Genomic DNA, 24,374 nt, shown 5'->3' with positions numbered 1-24,374 from the left:
ACTTTCATCTAGCTTAGAACTTAGGGTTATTCCTCTTCGTTAGCCAATTCTACCCAAAACCATATCGATTCGTCAGATCCAGAGAAATTACGCTACAATTTCCCGCTCTGGTTTGACAGCCCTACTACTGATCACTGATCCGCAAATGCAGCGAGCGCACGGGCCAGTAGCCCAGCACAAAGGGCGCAATCATCCGCGTGGCCCAGCACGGCAACACCGAGCCTAGGATGGCCTTTCCCGAGTAAAGTAGACTCGAATCGCTGTCTAGCCCAGCAGAAGGAATTTCAAAAGATTTTCTAAATTCTTAGGCTCCACTTGGAAACATGGTACTCCCTCCGATCCAAATCAGGAGAATTCGAGAGCGCCCACATTTTTGTTTTTCCGACGAAGAGGCACAGTGTGCTCTTGATATAGTAAAGGAGGTCGATCTGAGATCAACCACAGGAAAGAACAAAATTCAAAATGGGAACAAAACACAAAAGAGCGAAGAGGAAAACACAAGAAAGAACACGGAAAAAGAAAACTAATCATGGGGGAGAGCTCATCCCTTCTACCACCTCGACGCCCGTTGTTCCTTAAGAAAGAACAGATAAATGTGGCTAGACCATAGCTACATGTGGGAGATAGTTGTTTTGGCTTTTATTTCGCTTTCTAGATTATAAGCCAACCAAGTGCAACCTCTTCTTTGTCTGATTGCAATGCCGTAATTGCTGCCGGAGTGCCGATCGGCTTGAGCGTCGAGGGCTCGATCATTCTCACAGCTCCCCCCTCTATGATCGGTAACCGTAATCTCTCTCTTGTTACCCTTGGGCTGCATTTTTGCTAGGCTGGTTTGGTGGCGAATTGTGAGTGCTTGGGGTACCGTCGACTGGTTAAGTTACGAGAAGTTACTAGGGCTCAATTACTCCATCACAGAGCGGTGGTCGTCAGTTCGAATCACTGGCAGACCAGCGACTGCAACATGGGCAGATGTTATGCGTAATACTACTCGGTAGCAGATACAGCTTTGTCCATATATGCAAAGAAGATATTGACATCAGTAATTTCTGAGATTGTAACGTTTTAGGCTGTAATAGGTTGTAATCCATCCGTCCCAAAATAAGTGACGTGGATTTGTATAAGTATAAAGTAGAGATTGTATCATCGATGGATAAACATGTAATATATTTTTATTTTACTAGAGTTCGCTCTGTTTTGTGTTGGGCAAATGTTAATTTATACCTAATTTATAACCCATATTTTGAAGAGCTAGAAATTTTGGCTCGTCAATGTAACTTCGTATAGCACACTTTTGTAACTGTTCAGATATATATAAAGAACTGAACTGTAGCTGCGTGACATGTTGCTCTCTCACCGTTGAACAAAATTACAACCCATATACAAGGTTCTCGGCTTCGAAATATACTGTCAAATTTCAATAGATGTTCGCAGTGGCAAGATCAGTTGGTTCGGACCAAAGATTCATGTAACTCTGCCGTCGTGAAAATACTTAAAGGTGTCAAATAAACAAATATGTTAACCAAATCACACGGACTAAAAATATGCCATAAGTATATATAGATTCAAAAGAAACATAACAACACATATGGAGCTGCAGAAATCAGTCGTTTACAGGGAAGACCTAAACAATCGCTCGAGCGAGCTAAGAAGAATGTCATGATAAGCTCTAAAAAAAATGACCCAGTGGGCACACCTCACCGATTTCCATTAAAGAAACCGCCCCACAGTACAAATAGTTCCATGCGAAAGTAGAAAAAGAAAAAGAACAGACTAAGGGGTCTGAAACAGGGACTTGTAACTTCTTCCAGCATAGCTCGCATGCCAGCGTGATCAAGTCAACATAGAACCTGAAGCTGCCATATCGCACACCATAAGCTCTAAAGTTTCAAGTCTCCATATCTTCGTTGTCACCATGATTCTGTGAAATGATGCCGGCATTTGAACACGAAGTACCCATCTGAAACATGAGAAAGGGTCAAATACAGAACTTTTGGAACTTTCATCAAAAGTCAGATAAAAGCTAGAGTTCTCATTACAAAAATAGAAACGCATAAGTACATGCACATGCGACCGCGTATGATATCCTGTCTCGCTTTAAGATTTGCGCAAGATTTTTTCCCAAGAAAATGGACATCCTCATTTTTCGAATATTAAAAGGCTTCGATTGGACATTCTACCCCCACCCCCTCACTCGCTCCCTCCCTCCCTCCTAGGAAATAATTGCGAGGAGCAGAGCATGATTGCGGGAAGAGGACACCGTCTTCTTCTTCACCGGCGAGGTCCACACTCCCACTACGCGCGCCTTGCGGCCTCGCCCGCGTCAAACTACCTGTGTGGCTGCGGGCGAGGACGGCGCAGCTTGAACTGGAGCGCCTTTGGGCGGCCGGTCCAGGGACGCGAAGAGATAGACCCGCCGGCAGCCGGCCCTGCCCATTCCTCCTTCCCCAATTGTCTTTTCAGCGGCCAGTTCATTTCCCCATTTGGATTTGAAAAAGATCAAGAAGAAACCAAGGAAAAATTAATGAAAAGAAGAAACAAACTCCTCATCTCACCGACTCTTCGTTTGCTTGGTGTTGATGCTTGTGAAACTTTAGCTGAATTGTCAATTGATACACCGGAGAGGATTTCGAGCTTAGCTCATTGTTGAATCTTTCTTTCCAGATTTTTGGAGAAATGGCTGAATGAGGCAGGGGAAGCGATCAGGTAACAGCAGCCGATTTCCCAAACCCAGATTCCCATTCCAACCCAAGAAAGGCCCTTAGTCCTGAATTCCTGATGTCCAAACACACCCGGGTAATGAAGATCCACAAGGTAGAAGGTGTAGTAATTCCACGTAAGAAATTCTAAACCAGCAGAGCTCGACGGTGAAGGTGACGAGCGTGACTGCGAAGCCGTGGTGCTCGACGAGCCTCGCGACGCCGACGGTCTCCTTGGGCGGGAGGGCAAAGTTGGCCAGCGTGAAGCACCATGCAACGTCAACCTCAACTCCTCGAGGCGCTCATACTCGGTGGTCAGAGGCAGCCTGGAGGTCACCGCCGCCGACATCACGAACAAGGCCACCGGCAAGTCGCTGCTGCCACGCCGGCTATTAAGAGAAACTATTTTGCTATTATGACAGATGTAATCCAAAATTGGAACGAGTAACATGAACTACAAACCTATTGGGGAAAGGAACATGAATAGATTAGCATGACCATAAACCTTTACCTGAACCTGTATACAACTTTGTAGCGTACTGAAGATGATATCCATTGTCTGAGAGATAGCCTGTAGACATGTTAACTTTATTAATCTACTCCCTCCGTCCAACAAAAGATGTCTCAAGTTTGTCAAAATTTGGATGTATCTAGACATGATTTAGTGTATAGATGCATTCAAATTTAGTAACAGTTGAGACATCCTTTGTTGGACGGAGGAATAGCATATTTCAAAGCTAGCAACAGTCAATAGTTCATGTTGGCTAGTATTGTAAGCCACAATACCTCGCATATATCCTTATACTTGTCCATACGAGCATCTAAATCATCAAAATCCCGCTTCTGATCCACACAATTAAGCCGCCGGAGGGACCTTGCCTGCTTGACTCATAAAAAACACTTGTTACAACACTAATTAAAATGCACTTAAACATCATTATGTCTTCGCTCTTCTAATATTGTCAATCATTCAAACCAAAAAGTTAAAGAGTGGTAACTTCTATTTCGATACATAATTACCTGATCTGGAAAATATGGAATTATTTGACTGATTTTCAAGGATGTTTGCTGACGAGTCACCTCATCCGGTATTCGTGGCAGCAGCAGCTTCAATCTCAGAGCCATAGTTTGTGAAAATTCCTGTGAGAAGGGAACCAACAATTTATCAAATCTTTCAGAATTAATTAATGCTCGTGAGTTATGAAGGTTAATTACAGTTCCACCAACAAACCATTCTCCCATGCTCCAGTTCATAAATATTGTTCCACATTTCCTCCTTGTTGCGAAGCTTGTGCTCCCACGCCTCCCACCTTTTCAATTTCCAGCCCTCCCGCTGTCTTGGTATACGCACAATGCCAGCCTTCTTGTATTCATCTAAGGATACCAATGATTTCACACAGATGTAGGACTTCATGTTTTCTGGCTTGTGGGGCCTGAAATCTAACAGCTTCGTCACCTTACACATTTTAGTCTCAGAGTCGTCCCCGAGCAACTCATATGAATATAGTTTACAGTCACGGTGTTGCAACATGATCTTATCCCTGTGAACCAAATTTGGACCCAGAATGTAATCTGGTGACGGTGAGTATTGAATATTGTATTTCTGACTCCACCTTTGCCCCATCTTGTCGTCAAGTGTCCAGATCAGCAGGTTACCATGAAGCCTTCTGGTCAAATAATGACTGGATTGAATAGTTACTAAGCAAATCTTCCTATCTATCTCTCTGATCCAGTATATAGGAGGGCCGTCATGTGCACAATCTTCGAGTGTTGCTGGCAGTTGTATCCGTTTAAAACTTTCGTCACCGAGATCGAAGGACATAATAGCATACTTCCAGCTAGCTATAATATCTTCAGTCAGCCAATATATTGTTCCATCAAGATTGACCACTCCAGAATTTCTCACACATTTCAAGCTTAGAGCTTCTGGAGTTCTAATATCTTTCCAGCTCTCATCACCAAGCGTGTAAACTTGAATGATACTGAATTTGTCGTTATTTTGGCTGTGACCCTCAATGGAATCACCAAGGAAATGTGCAACCTTATATTGTTTTGTCACTGGGTGAAATCCAAAGCTGTATAGAGAGAAGTGATCACCTTTCAAGTTCTTAATAGGTTTCTCAAGATGCAGGCACTGACCAGTAGCAAAGTTAGCTATTTTGATAGTTGACATCTTTGTGTATAACCCAAGAAGCCCATTGCATGAACCAAAAAGGAAATCATCAGGCCCAATCACTGGCACTGCATGTGTCGAATGTGACCAGGCTTCATCAATCAGGATAGCATCACTAGGGTAGGGATTGCATGAAATCGACTCTTGCGGAAAAAATAGGAGGGCATATCGGGGCGCGTGCTGGAGGTGCGATGTGATAAACCGGGGATCGCGGATGAATTTTTTCCATTGCTTGCAGACACCAGTGCACGTCAACAGAGTGCTCACTGGAAGCCTAAAAAATACCTGCTCAATTAGATCACTTGGGAGGCAGTTTATGATGCATCCCTCCTTTTGGCGCTTATTTGATTCTGCTTCCTCAGTGACCATAGTAACCACAATCTAGCCCGCCAAAGGCAGTCTAGGTACAGAATCCTGCTGCGAAGACACATTACAAATATTGCAGTCAGGCAAAGTACTCAAAACCTAAGCAAGTTTAACTCACTGCAAAGTTTTATCTTTACTCATAGAAAGATGTCAATCGGTTGGCACGGTATGTTCGCCTTCTCCTTATTTTTTCTTACATGTGAAAACATCTCTCTCTCTCTTCTTTTGTGCTAAACATACAATTCCGCGTGCCACCGAGCACACGGCACAAGGACAATGACATGTTAGGGGCAATACAAATAGTTAGCAACACACGGGTAGTTAGCGCATCTCCAAGGGGACTTGCCAAATCAATGCCATCCATCCGTTTTTATCCACGGACAAAAAAAAAACCAATCCAATGGGGCTTGCCAATCAATGCTATATGTACATTTGTCCGCGGACATGCTATACTCAAGCCAAATTTGGCATTGGTTTGGCAAGTCTGGACATTGTCCGCGGACAAGCCACGTTGGCATATTTGCACAAAAATAAAGAGAAACATTTTGGCACATGTGTGAACATATATCAAGTGGACGGATGGCATGTCCATTTGACATGTATCTGTTGGGTGAAGTGGTAGCTGTCGACATGCCATGTTGTCCGAACAGTGGACAAATAGACGGATGGCATGTCCATTTGGCTATTCACCCTTAGAGATGCCCTTAGCTAGTCGACAAAAGAGTTGCTAGAGGACGGAATCAATGATCTCTCAATATATATATATATATGCCCGGAGCAAACATCCTCCATTTTTACTGGTAACCTTCTCGTTTTGACCAATCTAGAGACAAAACAGATACTACCCAATTGATATGTAGGCATCAGGCGGTCGTGTGAACGATAGAAGACCAACGACACGCACAAACCACAAAACCCTAGCCTCCATTACGGGTGGAGGAGAAGAAATCAACCAACAATGAGAAGGGGAGACAGATTCCCCCGGGAAAAAGGGGCGTCGGATGGGACTCACGAGCACGATCAGACGAGGTCCGCCACCGCCGCCGCCATGCGAGGTCAGAGAGCTCTCCTCACCCCTGCGAGGTCTTTTTTCTTTTGACCAGTTCTCCCCAGTCCCCACCGTGGTCTGCTTTTCCTCGGTGCCCGAGAACCAGAAGAAGAAAGGAAATGGGTGCTGGCGCAGCGAGAGGAGGAACGGGTCACTGTCTGACTGTCATGTCATCCACGGAGGCCCAGCACAGCCCATCTAGCCCAGTTGGGTGCTGCCATTTTTTCCTTGCTACGGAAATAAGTTTTCGTCCGGGGCTTGCGGGTTCTTCTTGTGAAAGCTGCTGCCTCGTCTCTCGGCCCGCGCAGTCCTGTGCGCCTAGCCTACGTTGTCGTCAGCTCTATATTGCAAATGAGTTCGTCGGCTACTGCAAGTGCAAAGGACTTCGATGCACAATAGCATTCGGGAATAAATTCCGGAAGGTTGAATTTTCTCTCTGCATAATTTTGACAGATCTTCGCAATAGCAAGTGTCAGATATGGTGAGAATTAAAACAACTTAGCACACGAGGTTGGCCAGCTGCTTAAAATATGTTCCGGAAATTACAACATTGTTTCTGTTTCAAGCAAGGCAATCGTTCATGCTGAATCTCTCTTAGGCAAGAGAAGCGTTGGGCAATCGACATTTGTAAAAATTAAAACCTGAAAGTGCAATGTAACGACAAGCAACTAATGGAGCCAACAACCTCCTTGTACAAGTTACAAAATCCCTCGGTGCGAAATAGGCAAGAATAAGAGCCCAAGAAAGCCAAGCTTGACAGAAAAACCTCCCTTCCGTCCACACGGTCTCTGTTGAGATTCATTCACGCCCAAATCAAACAAAAAACTCCTTCTCTTTTGTCTCCTTCCCCACCGCATTTCTCTCGGCCTATGTGCGTTCGCAGTCCGCGCCGGCCATATGCGAACGTCGTGCGGTGGCGAGATAAGCGGCACAGCGCGCTCATGTCCGATCAAGTCTTTTCACATCTCATCAGAACGGCCTCGCATCTTCGAGAAAATCATAACGGTCTCCCATGAAGTCAGCAAAGTGAATTACCCTGCCAAGAGTGAATATGGGTCAGAATATCAAATAGAGTAGAACAAGTGCCTGTAACTTCCATCCTTTGCGTCTACAAACATCTGGAATCCCGATTGAAACATAGGCATATGCGGTACCCTCGTTGTTTTTGTTTTCTACTAGTAACAGGACATAAGAGGCACAATGTTATTAAGTTTCGAGATGAAATGAAACAAAAGAAACTGGAAAGTTTGTAACGGATGGTGGCAACGTTCTTCTATGCTACTCTCTCCATTCCTAAATTCTTGTCGTTGTTTTAGTTCAAATTTATACTAAAACTGCGACAAGAATTTGTACTAAAACAACGACAAGAATTTAGAAACGGAGGAAGTACTTACAATATTCTTTGTTTTAGATCTGCATGCTTATTACTTAGTCTAATAGACCAATATATCATCCCTCTTATTAGAACTACTTTTATTTTCCATTCGAGTAAGACTTGGCCGGGTTCCGCTGTCAAAGGTAAAGGAACAAACCAAGATTCAACAAGGTTCACACTACGTTAACACACTATAGGTCCAAACGTACTTACATCCCAAGGCTGCAAGAACTCGCGCAGTTTAAGGTAAGTTTAGAGAAGTTTGCTAGTATTACAGATGATTCTCAGGATCACTCCATGATGCAAATTAAAAGCAAAGTTTTTCAAATCGCTCAGAATCCACTCCCGTCAGAGCAGATCATCAGATATTGATGTCGTCCTCATCATCAGCTTGATCCTCTCTCGAAGCTGCTTCAATCCTTATGGTGTCCGTCACTCCACGAGATTCATTATGAATCGGTGCCTCTTGCCTTAGCCGCGCAACACCTGCCCTTAGCGCCTCCCCATCGCTCCCTGACTGCAGCCCTTCCTGGTAGTTCATAAACGAACGCTGCATAACAGATTATCGCAGAAGTAGATTTAATCAACTTCTTCTCAAAGCAAGCCCTTTTACAAAGTTTCCACATAGACCAGCAAAGTAATAATTCAATTCTCAATTAGCACAACCTATGCTTGGCATGTATGAATTATTTCAGCAAGCACGAACTGGAAATGCATACAAGGCCTTGCATTTTGGGTTGCAATATGAGACAAAGTAACTAATATGTTAGGAGACTGGTTATGCTCGTTGTTAGAATAAAAAGGACAAACATAAATGTTTTTTACTTCATGTGCTCAAACCTTAATGAATAAATTAAATTTCCATCGGAATATGTGGGCTGCTAGATTAAGAGCATGGATGAGTTCAATAATGTTTTACATGGTCAGTAAGTAATTAGCAAAAGGTAACAAAGTATTCCAATAAATAAAGCTTCACAATTAGCAAAAAGTAACATAGAGTACAAGCAAATATACAAGATCATGTTTGACATGGAAAACAATCACATTTTAGTGGGGAAGTCATTCATTTATATTAATACAGAGAACACAGCTAAGCTGCTTAATTATTTCTCTAGATAAGTTAACTGGCTTAGTTATTACGGCAAATGAGACCAGTAGGCCACATCAGAAGAAGCAAGTAACAAGAACTAGCAGCTTGCTTCAGCAAACATGAATAACTTCGAACCCATGCAAAAGTTTACCTGATCCGACAAAGGACTTCTTAATAAACTATGGATCTTATCATGCAGCTGCTTCATGGCCTATAGGAAGGTCAACTTTGTCAAATTTGACACATTTCAACAACACTAGTAAATTAAGCTACGCTTGCTAGCTAGTTATAGATGTAGCGCACTGTACCTTCATCATCTCCATCATCCTACTTGAACGAGCCATTAAGTTCTCCTTCTCCCGTTTTTGCTCCAGGAAATTAAACCGCCGGAGGGACCTTGGCTGTAGGACACTTCCAAGACATTTGTTACCAGCGCACTTAAAATATGTTTTGAACTAAAAAATGCGAAAAGTGTGGAAGCAACCACTTTCAGCAGACAATATATTACTTGATTTGGATTGTCTCTCTTATGCTGCAACACCTGTTTGATTTCCACACGTAAACGTTGTGCTGCGTCGTGTCTCTTCTGCTGCAAAAGCTCATATAATTTACCAATTTTTTCCTGCATTCCCTACAAAATGGCAAGTCCACAGTTATGTCAAATCTTCAAAAATAATTAATATGCATCAAGGCTAATTAACAGTTTGGCGAACATACAAGTAAGTCATGCTCAAATTTGTGGACGCGGCTCCCCATAACCTCAACTTTGCGAAGCTCATCCTCCCATGCCTCCCACTTCTTCGATTCCCAGCCTGCCCGCTGTTTTGGCGTACGCACAATGCCAGCCTTCTTGTATGCATCTAAATTTACAAGTGACTTCATATAGATGTAGGATTGCATGTGGCGCAGCTTATGGGGGTTGAAATCTAACAGCTTTGTCATCTTACTCTTGTTAATCTCAAAGTTCTCACAAAGTAACTCGTACGACCATACACTACAGTCGGTAAGTTGTGCCATCAACCTATCCTTGTGAACAAAATGTGGACCCGGTATGTAATTTGGTGGGTTCTGAATACTGTACTTCTTGCTCCACCTTTGCTCCAATATGTTGTCTAGAGTCCAAATCTGCAGCTCGCCAACAAGAAATCTGCCATCAAAACTAGCACATTGAGCAGTTACTATACATATTTTGTCGTCTATATCTCTGATCCAGAACTCGCGAGGACCATATTGAATATATGCATAATCCTCACGTTCTTCTGGCAGTTGTATCATTGAGAAACATTCTTCCTTGAGATCAAAGGAGATAACTGCATGCTGCCAGCTAGCTGTCATGTGTTCAGTAAGCCAAAACATTTTGCCATCAACATTGACTACTCCAGAGTTTCTCACTATGTCCAAGCTTAGGATTTCTGGAGTTGGGACATCTCTCCATTTCTCATCACCAAGTGTGTAAACTTGAATGACGCTGAATCTGTGCTTATTACGGGGGTGAGCCTCCGTGTCCGTGCAATCACCAAGGAAGTGTGTAATCTTGTATTCTTCTGTCACTGGGTGAAATCCAAAGTTGTAGAAAGAGAAGTGATCACCTCTCATATTCTTTACAGGTTTCTCCAGATGTAGGCATTCACCAGTTGCAAGGTTGGCTATTTTGATAGTCGATGTCTTTGTGTATAATCCAAGAAGCCCATTACATGAACCAAAAAGGAAATCATCAGGCCCAATAACCGGCACTGCATATGTCGATGGTGACCAGGCTTCGTCAATCAGGATAGCATCACTAGGGTAGAGCTTGCCTGAAGCCAACTCTTGTGGGAAGAATAGAAGGGCATAACGGGGTGCATGCTGGAGGTGTGATGTGACAAACTGGGGATCTCGGATGAAGTGGTACCAGTGCTTGCACACAATAAAGCATGTTACCAAAGTGCTCACCGGAAGCTTCAAAAATAGCCGCTCCATGAGATCTCTTGGGAGACAGTTTATGATGCAATCCTCATTTTTTTGCTTCTTTGATTTGGTCTCCTCAGGAACCATTGTAAGCACGTGATGATGAGAACGGTGACCTACCAAGTCCACCTGCAAACATAAATTTGAATAAATGTTGATAGGCATATACTGCATGCATAGAGACCAAGGTCCACATAATTTGTGTCGGCAAAGAAACATCACGAAACTTACTTATATGCATGTTTGTCTCGCTTTTAAGTTTTGTGTACCAAATAATGTGCAAACGAAGAAGCAAATGGCATCTAAAAATTTCTGCCGTGTCCAAAACATTGACGAAAAAAACAACTAAGATCACTTCTTTTCTTAGACTCCTTTTTAGAGGATATGAAAATAACTTCTCCTGACTACAATTTTTTTAATTCGCTCTTATCACGACGTAAAAGAAATCTCTAATGTTAACATATGCCTCACTCATGGAGGTCTGGAGGAGGAAGAGATCCAAACCATGGGTTCACAGAGTTAGAAAAAAAACTTATACGAATGGAACATATGAAAATGAGAGACAAAACATTACCACTGCCTTGGCAACATGGCCTATTCAAGAACACACTTCCACACACGAAGGTTAAAATATATTTTTCTCAAACAACTCCACATTATATTAAGCACTCTAAGTCATTACATGCATCAAGCCGGTAGGGAAGCAATAGGTTGTCCTCCACTCCTCCCTCCTCGGGTGGCTGGCCGCCTGGCTGAAGCAATAATGGGCTTGTGAGTGAGGATGGTGGAGAGAGGAGGTGGTGACTAGTAGAGGTGCAAAAAGTTGACCCTGAGGGTACCCTTCAACCCTCTTTAAATCAAACAAATGAAATAGTTTTTCAAAAAGTGATGTGATTTTAAAATTTTAATTTATTTGTTTGAACTAAAGAGGGTTAGACGGTACTCTGAGGGTCAACATTTTGCATCTCTAGTGACTAGCATGCTAACGGAGAAAAATACGACGTGAGACATCCAAATTTATCACGACATCAATCATGAAAAACTGATATCATGGATGAGCGTCTTTTACCCGGCAGCTGATTGGATGAGAGGCGTGACATGGGAGCAGCTTTTGTAAAGCGTGGAATCTTTTCTTTATGCGGCGAAGTATCAAGCCTGGTGTGGCTGTTTGCTTTCTATTTGTTTCTACCGAAGTAGTGTTTGGATATAGTAGGGTGGATTTGGGTGTATAGGTTCCCTCCTGGATACTCACCTGTATCTCCTTTGGCTGCTCCTTTTGTATTAAAAGAACCTAACCTATGTAGCATGTGGTTTCGTTAATAAAATTGGAGGGATTTTCCTCTCTTTGATAAAAAAAACATGAAACCGTCTGTGTTCCATGTTTAACTTGGAGACTTGGGGGTGTATCATGTACAAACAAAAATGGCATGCCACTACATAGAAACTGCAAGAAAATACAATAACCTCCTCAAATTCCTACCTCTGCCTCACTTTTCTTCCAATTCTGGATGGCTAGAGGTTGGGACCCCTCTTGAAGTTATCGGTCACCACCTGCAAGCACAACCACTGTGTCATGATCCAAGCTAGGATGGACTAATGGGATCCAACACTGGGAGCAAAGCTGACCCTCTTGAAGCGAGCCTCGGCAAGGTTGGCAACCATGGGGATGGAGCTTGCAGAGGGGTTCGAAGAGGACCAAGTTAGCCGCGGAAACATTTGCTCTCTAGGGAAGATGCAACTATGCCGTTTCCATGGTCCCTCTCTAGTGGCAAGGTTGGGCTGCGTGTCCATGAGCCTCGATGCCAGCAAGGCTGTCTTGTAGTGCTCTATCTAGAACGGTGTCCGCCTAGGGGAAGGGGGTGAGAGAGAGGGGACACATAGAGAGAGAGAGAGAAAGACCGAGGAAAGGGACAAAATACAAAAAGAAAAATTGGTCAAGATGGACCGAGGAAGAGATAAGCGGTGTGGTATTGTGATTCCAGTGGTGGAGTCCACTGCTAGAAGCGTACAAAGGCGTCAGACGTTAGATATCTGACTCCATACTTTCAAGTGTTTGGAGAGAGAGAGAGAGAGGACACCGACTGAGGAAATTAGGTATGGCACACAAGACAAAGTGATCCAGAGATGGACCGAGTAAGAGATAAGTGGTGTGATAAACATGATTTTCGTGGTGCAGCCCACTACCAGAAGCATCAAGAGGTATGAACACGTCTAAATATTTTAAGGTGATCTCGAACGTCTCTAGATCTTCTGGCTAGGTTGTCCCGGCATATGTTCTTCGGAGATCCTCAGTCAAGCTAGCTTGGTGATTTAATTACACCCAAATAAATTACTTCCATAAAAGTTCACCTCCCTTGGGAACTGTGGAGCCGAAGCATGCACGTCCTTTCGATCGTCTTCCGTGCCTGATTTGCTTCTCAACTAAGGATGTGTTTGTTAAGGATGGACTGCATCAACATAAGAGGGGAGGGGAGGGGTGAATAGGAGACTGATATGTCTAAAACGTGTATTCCTTTTGAACTTTGCGTCCATGCTTTCATTGTGTTTTACTAATTTTTACATTTCTTGGGGCTTAAATGCAGTTAACAGCTGCAGACAGAAAAAATCCCAGAAAATTAGGAAGGATCCTATCATGAAGTCCCGAGCACACAAAAGATGACGGAGCCACCAGGGTAGGCGCCAACCTCCCCTCACCATTTCCCTTCTACTCACATATGTAAGGAGTACGTTCTCCTCTGGAATTCGGGTACATGGAAGTACCTTGTATCAAATCCTTCTATGTGCTCTTTTATTTATCGGTTATGTGAGTTCACTTACTTTCATTACTACTCCCTCCATTCCACAATACAAGGCGTATAGATTTTTCTCATTTGTTCCAAATACACCTCATTTTTCTCTTGGTACCCGCACCCGGCCAATGTCTACTCACATCCATTTATTAGTAACCCAATATGAGTGGTTAGACACTAGAAACGAGAGTTGCCTTGGTCCAACTGCACAAATCTATATGAGGTGTATTTTGGAATGGAGGGAGTAGATAATACCCCGTGCGTTGCCGCGGGAACTTGCGTAGAAATCATATAGTACGATATATGTATGAAAGAAACGAATATGGCAAACAACATCTGATTTTGCACATACTTGAATTTAGTCAAAACAGGTTGACATGACATAAAATTTGTAGATATGGTTATTTATAAGGAAGAAGTAAAAGGAAATTATACATACTCTGGTAAGCACATCATGGTGAAATGAAAATCAACGGTCCTCCAGCTCGTTTGGCACCCACCATTTGGGCCTAGAATTCTGGAATTCATTTTGAATTCCAGAAACGAACTTGTTTGATTGGCACGGAATTGGTCACAAGAATTCAATCTCCAATTCCATGGAATTGCACTATAACTAACCCCAATTCCTCTCCAAAAGCCATCATTTCTCTGGAATGGTCTCACTCTACAAATTCACGTGGTAGACAAACATGATTTTTGAACAAGGAATTCAAATTCAACCAAATGAAATCCTATCAAAAATTGGATTTGTTTCATTTCTACCAAATGAAATGAAATGATGGTTACCAAACGGGCTTAAGAGAATTTGAAACTTATGAGATCAGTCGTTTAGAAACTGAAAGATATGAAACATTCAAACTACTTTGAGGCACTGTCTAACAGGGAACACCGTTGATGTCCCTATAAATAAAAAGCAATATAGATCTAAATTTAACAAAGTAATACTGCAATAATGTATACCTGATATGTATAAATGGCCTTCCTCGATAGTCCTCCCGATCATGCTTGTGTAGTGCCACTGTTTTTTTCCTTTTCTGGAAAACACCATTTTATATGGAGAGACCAAATCTCAGCCATCTCCTTTATGAAAACTTGCCTCCCTGGTCTACCTGAAAAATGGAACCATGAGCTCTATCAAACACAGCTTGTTTAATTTCTCTTGTAATGCATAAATAGTTGGAATCTGCTGGAATAAATCGGTCCACAAAAAAAAATTGTTGTATACTTTTTGACAAATTGACTGACCTGCCCTATTCCAAATGTGAGCACACGATTATAGGAAAGCTGAACATCTGATCAAATATATGTACAATGGAAATCTCCTCGTTGTCCTAGCCTTCTTCTCAATTATAGTTACTCCACATCCATAAAAAAGGAATACCATTCCACCTGCTGCATGAAATCCCGCTTTTAGATTTGGGATAAAAATCGAGAATGCTCCTCTAACTTCGAACAGTGCAGAAAAAAGAAGACGAAGGATGAATGCAATAACACAACTTATACCGGAAAGATGCAGCGAGCAGGCGAAGAAACCATTGACAGGAGAGCGCAACCCAAGGAACATGCACTCGCTAACGTTAGTATCTCATTGGAAGACAGCGCCTGTCAGGATGAATATAATTAAATCAACGTGTAAATTAAGCTCCGATGCAAAAATCAGAGAAAATCCACCTGCAATAACCTTGGTGGCGTTAGTACGGGTAAGATCTTGAGCAGATTTCCATTGCGTGTGTCATGCACTCATGCATTCCAGTCCCGGTGCTGATCTTAGAATTTGCAGGCGATGGAGTAGTGTCTTTGTGAGCCTCCGTCTGGGAAGCAGTAGCAGGTAGCTCAGATTACTGCAGTTCACCATCCAGAGCGTCCTGAACTCATTGGGCCCCGCGGGGACCTGAGCACGGCCCGTAGTGGGCAGCCTGGGGCGGCGGCTTGCTGGGGCGGAGGCATCTGCGGCTGGGGAGGCGCATACGGCTGCTGTGGCGGGATGGCCGGATGGTGCGCCGGTCTGCGCCTGCTGCGGGCGCGGCGGGGCAACGCCGGGAAGCGGTTGGGGCATCTGGGCGGCGGCGTTGGCGGGGCGCGGCGGGCGAAAGGTCGGGGACTCGGGGTGTGGCCGGGAGAAGAACAAGAGACGGCTGTACTGCTCGTGGAGTCGTGGGCCGCAAACTGGGCCCAACCATGGGCGGTCACGATCCATAGGGCCGGTCCGGCCCGGAACAGGCCCGGCTCCATTTAACGGGCCTAGCCCGGGCACGGCCCCCAAAGCTGACAACAGAGGGGCCGGGCCGGCACCAAATGGCCACTTCGAGGCGTGGCACAAAGCACAATCGGGCCGGGCCGGCACCGGAAGCCCGGCGGGCCTGCAAAAAATCCCTGCAGCCTCTTTTTTTTCCCTAGCAGCCAAATAATGGGTCAAAAAGGCCTTGCGCTGAAATTTCACAAAAAAACTAATTTGGTTTGGTGCTCGGCTATTTTTTTCCAGCTCCAGCATTGCAAGGCTTACGGGCCGGTGCCGTGCTTCCGGATGGCACCCGTCAGTTTCGGAGCCGGGTCACGCCATACCAGACCTGACCCGGCCACCTGCCCCGCGACCCGGACCCGGACCCGGCATCGGGTCCGAATTTCCCTCCGACCCGGACCCGACACGGGTCCCGAGTAAACCGGACCCGGCGAACCTATCCAGCAAAAAGTCCAAAAAACAAAAAAATTACAACAAGGAGCTACACTTTTACACTTTTACACAAAGTCCCCCGAAGCAGAATAGCGAAAAGCAATCAAGTCCTAGGAGCCGTCGCCGGGGACGAACCAGAGGTTCGAGACGACGTCGGCGACCATCCGTGGCGGCCGCAGCCCCGCATTCCGGTTGGGGCTCCGCAGTCAATCCCGGCCGCAGCTCCGTAGCTGCGAAGGCCGGGCCGCCGGAGGGAGGAGCAGTGCCGCGTGCCCACGTCGCTGGAGGGAGGAGCAGCCCCGCCGCCGGAGGGAGGATGCACGCGTCGGAACGCGGGAGCCCGGAGGGGGGGGGGGGGGGGGGAGGCTGCGCCTGCGCGACAGAGAAGAGAAGACGGCGGCTGGGTCGCGGGGAGGACGAGGAAGCCTGGAGAACCGATCGACCGAGGGATTTGCTGCTTCGGGAGTTAGTTTTTAGTTGGACCTCATTGGGCTTATGGCTTATGCATTGGGCTGGGCCGAATGTTTAGGAAATCAATGCATCGACTTGTGGGCTTTAATTCCGAACAAGGTTTCTGGGCTTTCGGGGTCGGGTAACGCTCTACCAGACCCGGACCCGTCAAACCCGACGGGTCAGAAATTTCCCCATTTACAGACCCGTGGTTCTCAGACCCGCATCTAATCGGGTCTAGACCCGTCGGGTATCGAGTTTCGGGTACCCATTGCCATCCATAGCCGTGCTAGCCTGGGGGGCTAAGGTTGAGGCACAGGCGGGGCTTCGGGCCGACGTCACCGTAGACAGATGGCCAAGGGCCGTGCCGTGCTTTTTCAAAAGTCTGAAAGCCCAGCGGGCCTAAGCCCGAGTGTGCCGGGCCCGTTAACATTCTCATTTGTCCCATTAACCTTCTTAATTCGGACCCAACCCACCATTTTTTTTCTCTTCTAGCCCATCATTTCTTCTTGTTTTGGCCCAACCCAACCATTTTTCTCTAATCTGGCCCAACCCAACCTTTTTTTTTCATTTTTCACTTGTCTGGCCCATGTGCTGAGGCGGGCTTCGGTGGGATCGCGGGGCTTAACAAGCCTGGGTCGAATGGGCTCTGTGCCGCACCTTGGCCGAGAGGACGCCTTTTTGGGCCGGACGACCCCTACATAACCGGGCTTGAGGGGGCCGGGCTAGGCCCATTTATCTCGGCCCGTTGGCCATCTATATAGACGTCACGCCTCACAGGAATTGGGATCGATCGATCGAAGAGAACCTCGTCAGACCGCTACGCTGGAGAAAAATTAGATGACGTGGTTGCTTGTGAGGCTGGGAAAATGGTATAACGAGGATCTCTCTCTTAGATATAGAAGTATATGTTATATAATTATTGAGATGATTGATTTTGAGATCTTTGTAAATGCATATTGTTTACTTCATTCTTGATACTTAGTCTTAGATGACAGAACATTAGTGGGTATAGTGTGTATTAGTTGGAGTAACTTGACTTGTGTCATAATACCTCCGTGACCGAAAATGATTAAGCACCTATGCATGTCTCTGATATTTTGAGTTGTCACACTAAGGATAAAAATGGATAGACACTTACACAAGTCATGGTGAAGGGATGACTCTCAAGTGCATGTCATTTTTCGTAATGCAATACTATGCATTTACACTTTATTTTCTGGTTTCTCAAGTGCATGTCATTTTTCGTAATGCAATACTATGCATTTACACTTTATTTTCTGGTTTCGTTGTGAATGCACGTTGCTAGGAGGAGTATTAGCCTTACACTTATGTGGATGCAGGATGTGTGGTGACTAGGATGTGTTGCCTATATAGATAAAGAGTAAAATGTATCAGAGTTCCTAATTCTTTTATAAAGGTCTTAAGTTAGTAATAATTCTTTTAAACTGCACCTTTGAGTCCCTAAATAAATAGCCGGAAGCAACAAGTGCACGAGGGAGCAATCCTTTCATAATTGGTTCAGCACAGGTCCTAATGTGGACCGGGTGTGTGTTTGGTGCCGACGTGACTAATTGGACCCACATTTCAGGTTACAAGCAGGGCTCCCTTTTGCAACAAGAAAAAACCCTGCATCATCCTCTTTTCTCCCCTGTGACCCTTCTCCTATTTCTCCGCTTCTCCGCCGCTAGCAACCTCCTTGCCGGCCCGCTCCCCGCGACTCTCATGGGAAGAAACAGATGAGGCAACGATGGGCTTGTCGGAGATCGCCGGTACGACGGGCAGAGATGGCGGAGAAGCGCGTGACGGCGGATCCCGCCAGAGTCGAAGAAGACAGCAGCGTCGGGGAGGTTTCGAGCGTCGCGCGAGGGTGAATCCTTTTTTCCGGGGTGCGCGACGTGGAGGCGAAGCTCGTGGCGTCGTCGGCTTCTACCGGGAGGCGGCGAAGAAGGCTGGCCACGACGAGGTCGCACCGACGGCGAGTGGCGTCGCGGGGAGGGCAGCTCAGGCAGTCGGGACGTGGGGAGAGGGCGGTAGGAGAATCACGGAAGCGGCACCGTGCTCCTGGACACGACGGCTTCACGCGGGGGCCACGGGAGTGGAGAGCGCGGAGGCGGAAATGCTCCGCTGGTGACGGGGAAGACAACCCGCACGCGGCGCCCCTCGCACACGGTGGCGTTCAGGCGGACTGGCAGCAGGTCTGAAGGGTCGTGAGGCTACAGAGTTGGGTTTGGGAGGCACAGGAGCTGGCGTCCGATCTCGCCGAAGAAGGGAGCTCGTGGCGGCGTTGGGGGAAAATGCAAAGGGAGAGGTAGAACTCCGGCAGAGGGAGCGGGAAGTCATGGCCCGCCGGCGCTTGGGTTGCAGTAGCGGCTGGACGGAGGAGATGGGTGATGGGACAGAGGAAAGGACAGGAGCGCAGACCAAGAAGAATGATAGGGGTGGGGTCTGTTGGAAGGGACAGAAGAAGAAAAAAAGAAAGAAAAAAAGGATGCGCGGCCCCACAGGTCAGAATGCAGGGTTTTTTTTAAAAAAAAAAGTCACCTTGTCTCCTGACTTGTGGGCCAATAGTCACGTCAGCAGCAGGCGCCCAAACCACGTTAAAATCTGTACTGAACCACTTATGAAACAATTAATAAGCAAACACGTAGTTAGAAAGAACTAGAATTAATCGGAAACCTTTATGAAAGAATTATAACTTATGATGCATTTTAATCATAGATAAACCCGATCACATGTCATGTGATCGTAAGGAAAAAAAAATGTCTGCATAGATATAGCTTACGTATATGTGCTCATGTGATCGTAAGGAAAAAAAAAGTGTAGATATAGCTTACATATATGTGCTTATCTACGTCCCACCAACTTCGACTTCGGACGAACACGAGGGACCAAAAAGAGTGCTATTAATCACGTTTCTCATGCCCCGCCGCCGAACAGCGTGCAATACATGGGTCGTCTCGCTACTTGTCGACGCGCCCAGGCAGCTCTTTTTTTCCCTTGCCAACATTTGTCGCCACAATTCCAAGTAGTGAGGCGACAAGACAAGGCAGTCAAAGCACGTTCCATCAGCGGCGAGAGAGGAGCACGCACATCCACAACCACATCCTTCGGAACGAGGCGGTCCACCCATCAGCGGCGCCTCTGCTACTGCAAGGCCGGGCCCCACCAGGTTTGGCACAAAGCGGGGCAGCGGTGCCGGAAGAGTGTTGACGCACCGCGTCCAGGACACCGCCACGTCGCTCTCCCCGTGCCTCGCTCTCGCACAAACGGGCGAGCCACGTGACAGGGCCCACCTGCCGCGTTGGGTGCACCGCAGCGCTCGGACGGCGCCGGAAAGCAACACGCGCGCCGCCGACGACGCGCGCGTGCGTCACAGCGTCAGCACCGCGACTCCGATAGTGTGTAGACGGTCTCGCGTAGCCGTGGGTCCGTACGTATACGCGGTTGCTTTGCGTGCACGCGCGCCTCAGCTAGCTCGATCACTAGGGGCCGGGCCGGGCCGGCCTACTGGTTTAGCCGACGCAGGTCACGGTCTCGCTGAGCTGAGAGCGCCCGATTTATCTTCTCGACAAAACTAAAAAACTGGGACCTGTTTGACACTTTTTGCGTGTTTTCCTCCGACGTGGCGACGTGTCCTTCGTGCGCAAGCCTGGTGTTCACATTTTCATCACTCGTGACAGTTACAAAGTTACATAGAAACAGAGGGACAAATGCGTATATATACCGTTGAATGTGGATCCTTGGAAACGATTACAAGTGTGTCTCCTCCTGGATAGATCCTGTCGTGCTTCGAGAACCTGGGGTGCACCGTGCACGTTGCTTGAGTAAACTGAAGGGCCAGGGGGTGGCCCTAAGCTTGACCAGCACAGATCAGCCCAAGCTGAAGCAGCTCGATCTATCTGGAACAAACAGTCCACGTCATCTCCATACCTACATAATCTAGTAATCTACTGTCAAGCGTCAACATGGAGCATTCCAGACGCACATATAAAAGCAATACATACCCTTATACAATTACCAGAGGTGCAGACTCATACGTGATTATTGCCGCTTAAACTAGGGGTACAAAGTTCGATGGCGCTAGCCCTAAACCACACATCTGAAAAATAAAAAGAACGATACGGAGAGAGTAAATTGCATTATATTAGGCGGACCCAACAAGTTGGCAGAAAGGGTGGAGCCATCGACCGGATTCCAGATGTGGATCAGCGGCGACCACATCACCGCCCCACATATACTACTGACCAGTCCACACGCGCGAAATCTGCAGCCAAATCTCGTTTATCCGAGTCATTAACTAGCTAGAAGCAGCGATGGGTTATTCTAATGCAAACCCATCCGTAGCTCGTCACCCTGGTTCACATCGCCACCAGGGTCCGTTGGTTGTGTGGCCGCCCAGGCGCCAATCGCGCATCCCTAGCCTGCAGAATGCATGTGCCGGGTGCGGTTGGAACGACGCAGAATCCGCCCTGGCTGACTCTCGATCGTCGTCGGGGGCTGCGCTCGCTCCGACCACAAAATCGAACTCCGATCTTGATTAGAGGTAGGACGACGGTGCGCATGTGAACAGAATTTTCGTTTTCGCTTATACGCATTTCTGGGGAAACCATCTGGACTCTGGAGTACTAGTAAAGAATAGAGGAATGGAGTAGTATATAAACCGACACAACAACGAGCCATTTGAAAATTCCTCTGGGTAGCTGCGAAAGTCAACAGGCCGTTGGTGGTCAAGTTCAGACGCAACGCAAACACTTCTTCTTCTTCTTTTTTGTTTGCGCAGCGCAAACACTTCAGCTGCACGTAATTACCTAACCTAATCGGACCTTCGATTCGATTACTAGTAATAGTAACCAAAAAGGTGAGCATTTCACCGAGAATTTCCGCACGGCAAGCAGATGGATTTGCTACCGGTCGCTAGCCACCGCTAACCCATGCTGGTCAGTCCAGTCCACGATCGATGATCCCTCCCGGGCGGTGGCGGCATCCTGGTGCGAGGGGCATCCGCTGAGCCGCGACGCTCTCGTGACCGCGGCACGCATCGGTCGACGTCTTTCACGTCCCCGTCGCGCTGGTTGCAGCCGTAACTGCGTTGGGACTGAGTGGACGTACCAGGGGAGGAAGGGCGCTTCCAATTCGGTACAGTACGACTGCGACCCGGCCGGGAGGGGGCCTCGGATCTGATCGACCCACCGGCTGCGCGCAGTCGTGCAGGCACGGCAACTCGGGAACCCGGTACAATCACATCGAGCACAACGCGAAAAAATAAATCGTGCAAGCTAATGCGACCTGACACGAAGAAATTGTGTAGAGTACCAGTACGAACTACGTGGTGCTACGTCCAGTTGAACGGACCCCCGGCTGTCGCCTTCACCTTTCGACGGGGTTTGTGGTTTGTCTGCCAATCAGCGGTCGCCAATCGCGCGCAATGATTCTCGGAACACTGTCCGGCGACAATGGAAATCCGCTCCTCGATTTCTCGTAGCTATAAGCTATATATCCGGTGCATTGCATGTACCGATGCATCCAATGGAATGGATCGATTCGATCGATCGGCCGAAATAATTGGTAGTACTACTACGCCTACTCCAGTGCTGCCTCTGGCTCACGCACGAACCGAACCATGCACACATTATTGGTCGCCACGAAGCAGAATTATTGGGCACCCACGAACCGCACATGTGGGATGTTCCCCTCGCCATCGGACGGCTCGGCGCGGATCCGACGGCAGGGGCAGCTTCAGCGGTTCCGCGGTACCCCCCCCCCCACGATCACGGGTCGCGTCACACCACCCGAACAAGATAGACAGAGAGAGGTGACACCACCATCCATCCACCGCCCAGCTATAAATGCGGCCCAGGCTCTCCCCCTCTCTCACAGTATCCGCCTCCGCCGCCCCCCCCCCCCCAATCCTCTCTCGCGTCGACCGCCCCGCACCCCCCGAAAGAAGCGGAAATTACAGACGAGTCCACAAACGCACGGATCGATCCCCAATCGCGCCGCGGAATCACGGCCGGATCGAAGACACAGCCGCGATGGGCATCTCCAGCATGCCGGCGCCCAAGGAGAGCCTCCTGATCTACCTGCTCTTCAACGCGGTGGTCTCGATCGCCGCCCTGGCAGGCCTGCTTAGATCGGTGCTCGTGTTCCTCGGCCTGCCGGCGCCGCCGCCGCTGCTGTCCGGGGAGGACGGCGAGAGCGACCACCACCACCAGCAGCAGCTCGCGGCGGGGCCCAGCCTGGCGGAGAGGTTCAGGAGCAGGTTCCGCCCGGCGCGCTTCGGCCGGAGGCGTGGCGGCGCCGCGGCGGCGGCGCCCGACTGCCGCGTCTGCCTGGTCCGGTTCGAGGCGGAGGCCGTGGTGAACCGCCTCCCCTGCGGTCACCTCTTCCACCGCGCCTGCCTCGAGACCTGGCTCGACTACGACCACGCCACGTGCCCGCTCTGCCGCTCCCGCCTCCTCCCGCCCGCCGCCGCCGACGACTCGCGGTCGCCGCCGGCCCCCGGCCTGGCCTGGATTTAGACACAGATTTCGCTCGTCGCCCCCGGCTATGTGCTCGCTCCGTGTGGCCTTCCGTGTGCGCGTAGAAATTTAGGTCTTAGCCTCTGTTCCTTTTCCTCTCCTCTTTCCCCCACCCCCCCCGGGCCATTTCTCTTTTTAATTTCGTTTCTGTACGCCTCATGCCATCGCTGTACCGTGTAAATATTTTTCAGCAGAGAGTGCTCCTACGGGTGTAGCGCTTTGTGAGCTTTGTGTACAGGCCTTTTTTCTCGAGATGAAAATGACTGAAAAAGTATTCTAAACCCCAAAACAACCCGATCTGCTTCTGTTCTTGGATGCCCCTAACTGCGCCTTCCAGTGACTGGTCCCTGTAAAATAAATTACTCTCCTCTCTCTTTTATAGGAGTACTTGTCACTGTAATAAAATTACTCTTTCTTCTAGTACTCCTTTATACAAACATACAGTCGTACTCATGTTAACTCCAGGAAATCGGTAGCCAATCTGTGTTAATTAAACCAGATGAAGAAGTCGCCAGTGGAGTACGTATTTGGGTTTCTCCAAGCTCCGAAGAAACGGCGAGGGAATCTCCACTAATCAGTATACGTGCTACGTGGGGGTGGGGGTGTGTTGGTTGAAAGAATTATTTTGGGGGTGGCGCTGCAGGTATCCCCGGAGCAATTAGGCGAGGGAGGGAGACAAGGCGCTGAAAGGCACGGCAACGGAAGCCGTTGTTTAATGGAGGGGGGGGGGAGGGGGGGGGCGCGGGTGGTCACATGGATTACGGATACGTGCTTATCAACGTGGCCCCCACTTGGCTGCGTCCGCATCGCCGATGGCACATGCCGCCAATCTCCCCTCAACTCCTTGTCGTCACTGCGAGGTCCCTTTTTGTTGGACTTTTTGATCGGATGCATTGCAAAGCCCCGTGATATTACCTTTTCTTGCTAAAAGAAAATTCAGCTTGCACAGCTGTGTACCTAAACCTGGTATAGGCATCAGTGGCATATGTGTAAAACTCCCAACGGCAAAACCTAATAATGGCCGCTTTGGACTAGGAGGATCGCTTTGGCTTTGCACGACCGGTGTCCACTGTTTCTGCTGGGGCCGCTTTAGCAATCGTCGTTGTTGTGACGTCGATCTCGCTCAGCTAACACACATCCGCGACTTCAGCAGCGTCAGCTGATCGTCCCGCATTCTGCGAAGGTGATAAACATGGCATCCGCTCCGGTCCGGACTCCGGAGGAAGCGAAATCGTTTTCTTGGGCCTC

At 47.6% G+C, this 24,374-nt stretch overlaps 3 protein-coding genes across 21 annotated transcripts; 1 reads left to right on the top strand and 2 right to left on the bottom strand.

Moving 5' to 3' along the window:
- Positions 1–1,513: 1,513 nt before the first annotated feature.
- Positions 1,514–6,407, bottom strand: LOC100846846 (F-box protein CPR1). Of its 8 annotated transcripts, none has more exons than XR_732626.3 (7): positions 6,248–6,407; positions 3,928–5,283; positions 3,717–3,836; positions 3,483–3,578; positions 3,208–3,267; positions 2,553–3,085; positions 1,514–1,957 (listed from the first exon to the last, which is right to left on the bottom strand). XR_732626.3 is itself a non-coding variant. In XM_014903082.2 (6 exons), the coding sequence occupies exons 2-6, from the start codon at positions 5,236–5,238 to the stop codon at positions 1,886–1,888; spliced, it is 1,659 nt and encodes a 552-aa protein (XP_014758568.1). In that variant the 5' UTR covers positions 5,239–5,286; positions 6,248–6,405; the 3' UTR covers positions 1,514–1,885. The 8 variants fall into 8 exon arrangements, 2 of the variants coding, with proteins under 2 accessions (XP_014758568.1, XP_003576652.1); XR_002966241.1 differs by having other exon boundaries at positions 2,553–3,098; positions 3,928–5,286; positions 6,248–6,405; XR_001407919.2 differs by having other exon boundaries at positions 3,928–5,286; positions 6,248–6,405.
- Positions 6,408–7,739: 1,332 nt separating this feature from the next.
- On the bottom strand, positions 7,740–16,500 carry LOC100846232 (F-box protein CPR1). 12 transcript variants are annotated; one of them, XM_024463250.1, is made up of 11 exons: positions 15,166–16,500; positions 14,988–15,086; positions 14,730–14,876; positions 14,445–14,593; positions 13,924–14,148; positions 9,696–10,824; positions 9,470–9,608; positions 9,257–9,379; positions 9,057–9,159; positions 8,900–8,959; positions 7,740–8,208 (listed from the first exon to the last, which is right to left on the bottom strand). In XM_024463250.1, the coding sequence occupies exons 6-11, from the start codon at positions 10,780–10,782 to the stop codon at positions 8,020–8,022; spliced, it is 1,701 nt and encodes a 566-aa protein (XP_024319018.1). In that variant the 5' UTR covers positions 10,783–10,824; positions 13,924–14,148; positions 14,445–14,593; positions 14,730–14,876; positions 14,988–15,086; positions 15,166–16,500; the 3' UTR covers positions 7,740–8,019. The 12 variants fall into 12 exon arrangements, 11 of the variants coding, with proteins under 11 accessions (XP_024319018.1, XP_024319010.1, XP_024319013.1 ...); XM_024463242.1 differs by having other exon boundaries at positions 9,470–10,824; positions 15,166–16,159; positions 16,291–16,499; XM_024463245.1 differs by having other exon boundaries at positions 9,470–10,824; positions 15,156–16,499.
- Positions 16,501–22,487: 5,987 nt separating this feature from the next.
- Positions 22,488–23,415, top strand: LOC100840263 (probable E3 ubiquitin-protein ligase XERICO). Its single transcript, XM_003578247.2, has one exon. The coding sequence runs from the start codon at positions 22,641–22,643 to the stop codon at positions 23,124–23,126; it is 486 nt and encodes a 161-aa protein (XP_003578295.1). The 5' UTR covers positions 22,488–22,640; the 3' UTR covers positions 23,127–23,415.
- Positions 23,416–24,374: the final 959 nt, after the last annotated feature.

This window comes from Brachypodium distachyon, chromosome 4 (genome assembly GCF_000005505.3).
Source record: "Brachypodium distachyon strain Bd21 chromosome 4, Brachypodium_distachyon_v3.0, whole genome shotgun sequence".
NCBI lineage: Eukaryota > Viridiplantae > Streptophyta > Magnoliopsida > Poales > Poaceae > Brachypodium > Brachypodium distachyon.
Note: the sequence above shows the minus strand (reverse complement) of the source record. Positions and strands in the feature narration are given on the sequence as shown.

Bases quoted from the DNA above. Each gene is read 5' to 3' on its own strand.
- LOC100846846 (XM_014903082.2), bottom strand. From the start codon at position 5,238: ATGGTCACTGAGGAAGCAGAATCAAATAAGCGCCAAAAGGAGGGATGC. The intron at 3,837-3,927 runs GTTTGTTGGTGG...CCCTTCTCACAG, and splicing joins AACTGGAGCATGGGAGAATG to GAATTTTCACAAACTATGGC. The intron at 1,958-3,207 runs GTAAAGGTTTAT...CTCATGTTTCAG, and splicing joins AAAGTTGTATACAGGTTCAG to ATGGGTACTTCGTGTTCAAA.
- LOC100846232 (XM_024463245.1), bottom strand. From the start codon at position 10,782: ATGGTTCCTGAGGAGACCAAATCAAAGAAGCAAAAAAATGAGGATTGC. The intron at 8,960-9,056 runs GTACAGTGCGCT...ACCTTCCTATAG, and splicing joins GGATGATGGAGATGATGAAG to GCCATGAAGCAGCTGCATGA. The intron at 8,209-8,899 runs GTAAACTTTTGC...TCTGTTATGCAG, and splicing joins GAAGTCCTTTGTCGGATCAG to CGTTCGTTTATGAACTACCA.
- LOC100840263 (XM_003578247.2), top strand. From the start codon at position 22,641: ATGGGCATCTCCAGCATGCCGGCGCCCAAGGAGAGCCTCCTGATCTAC.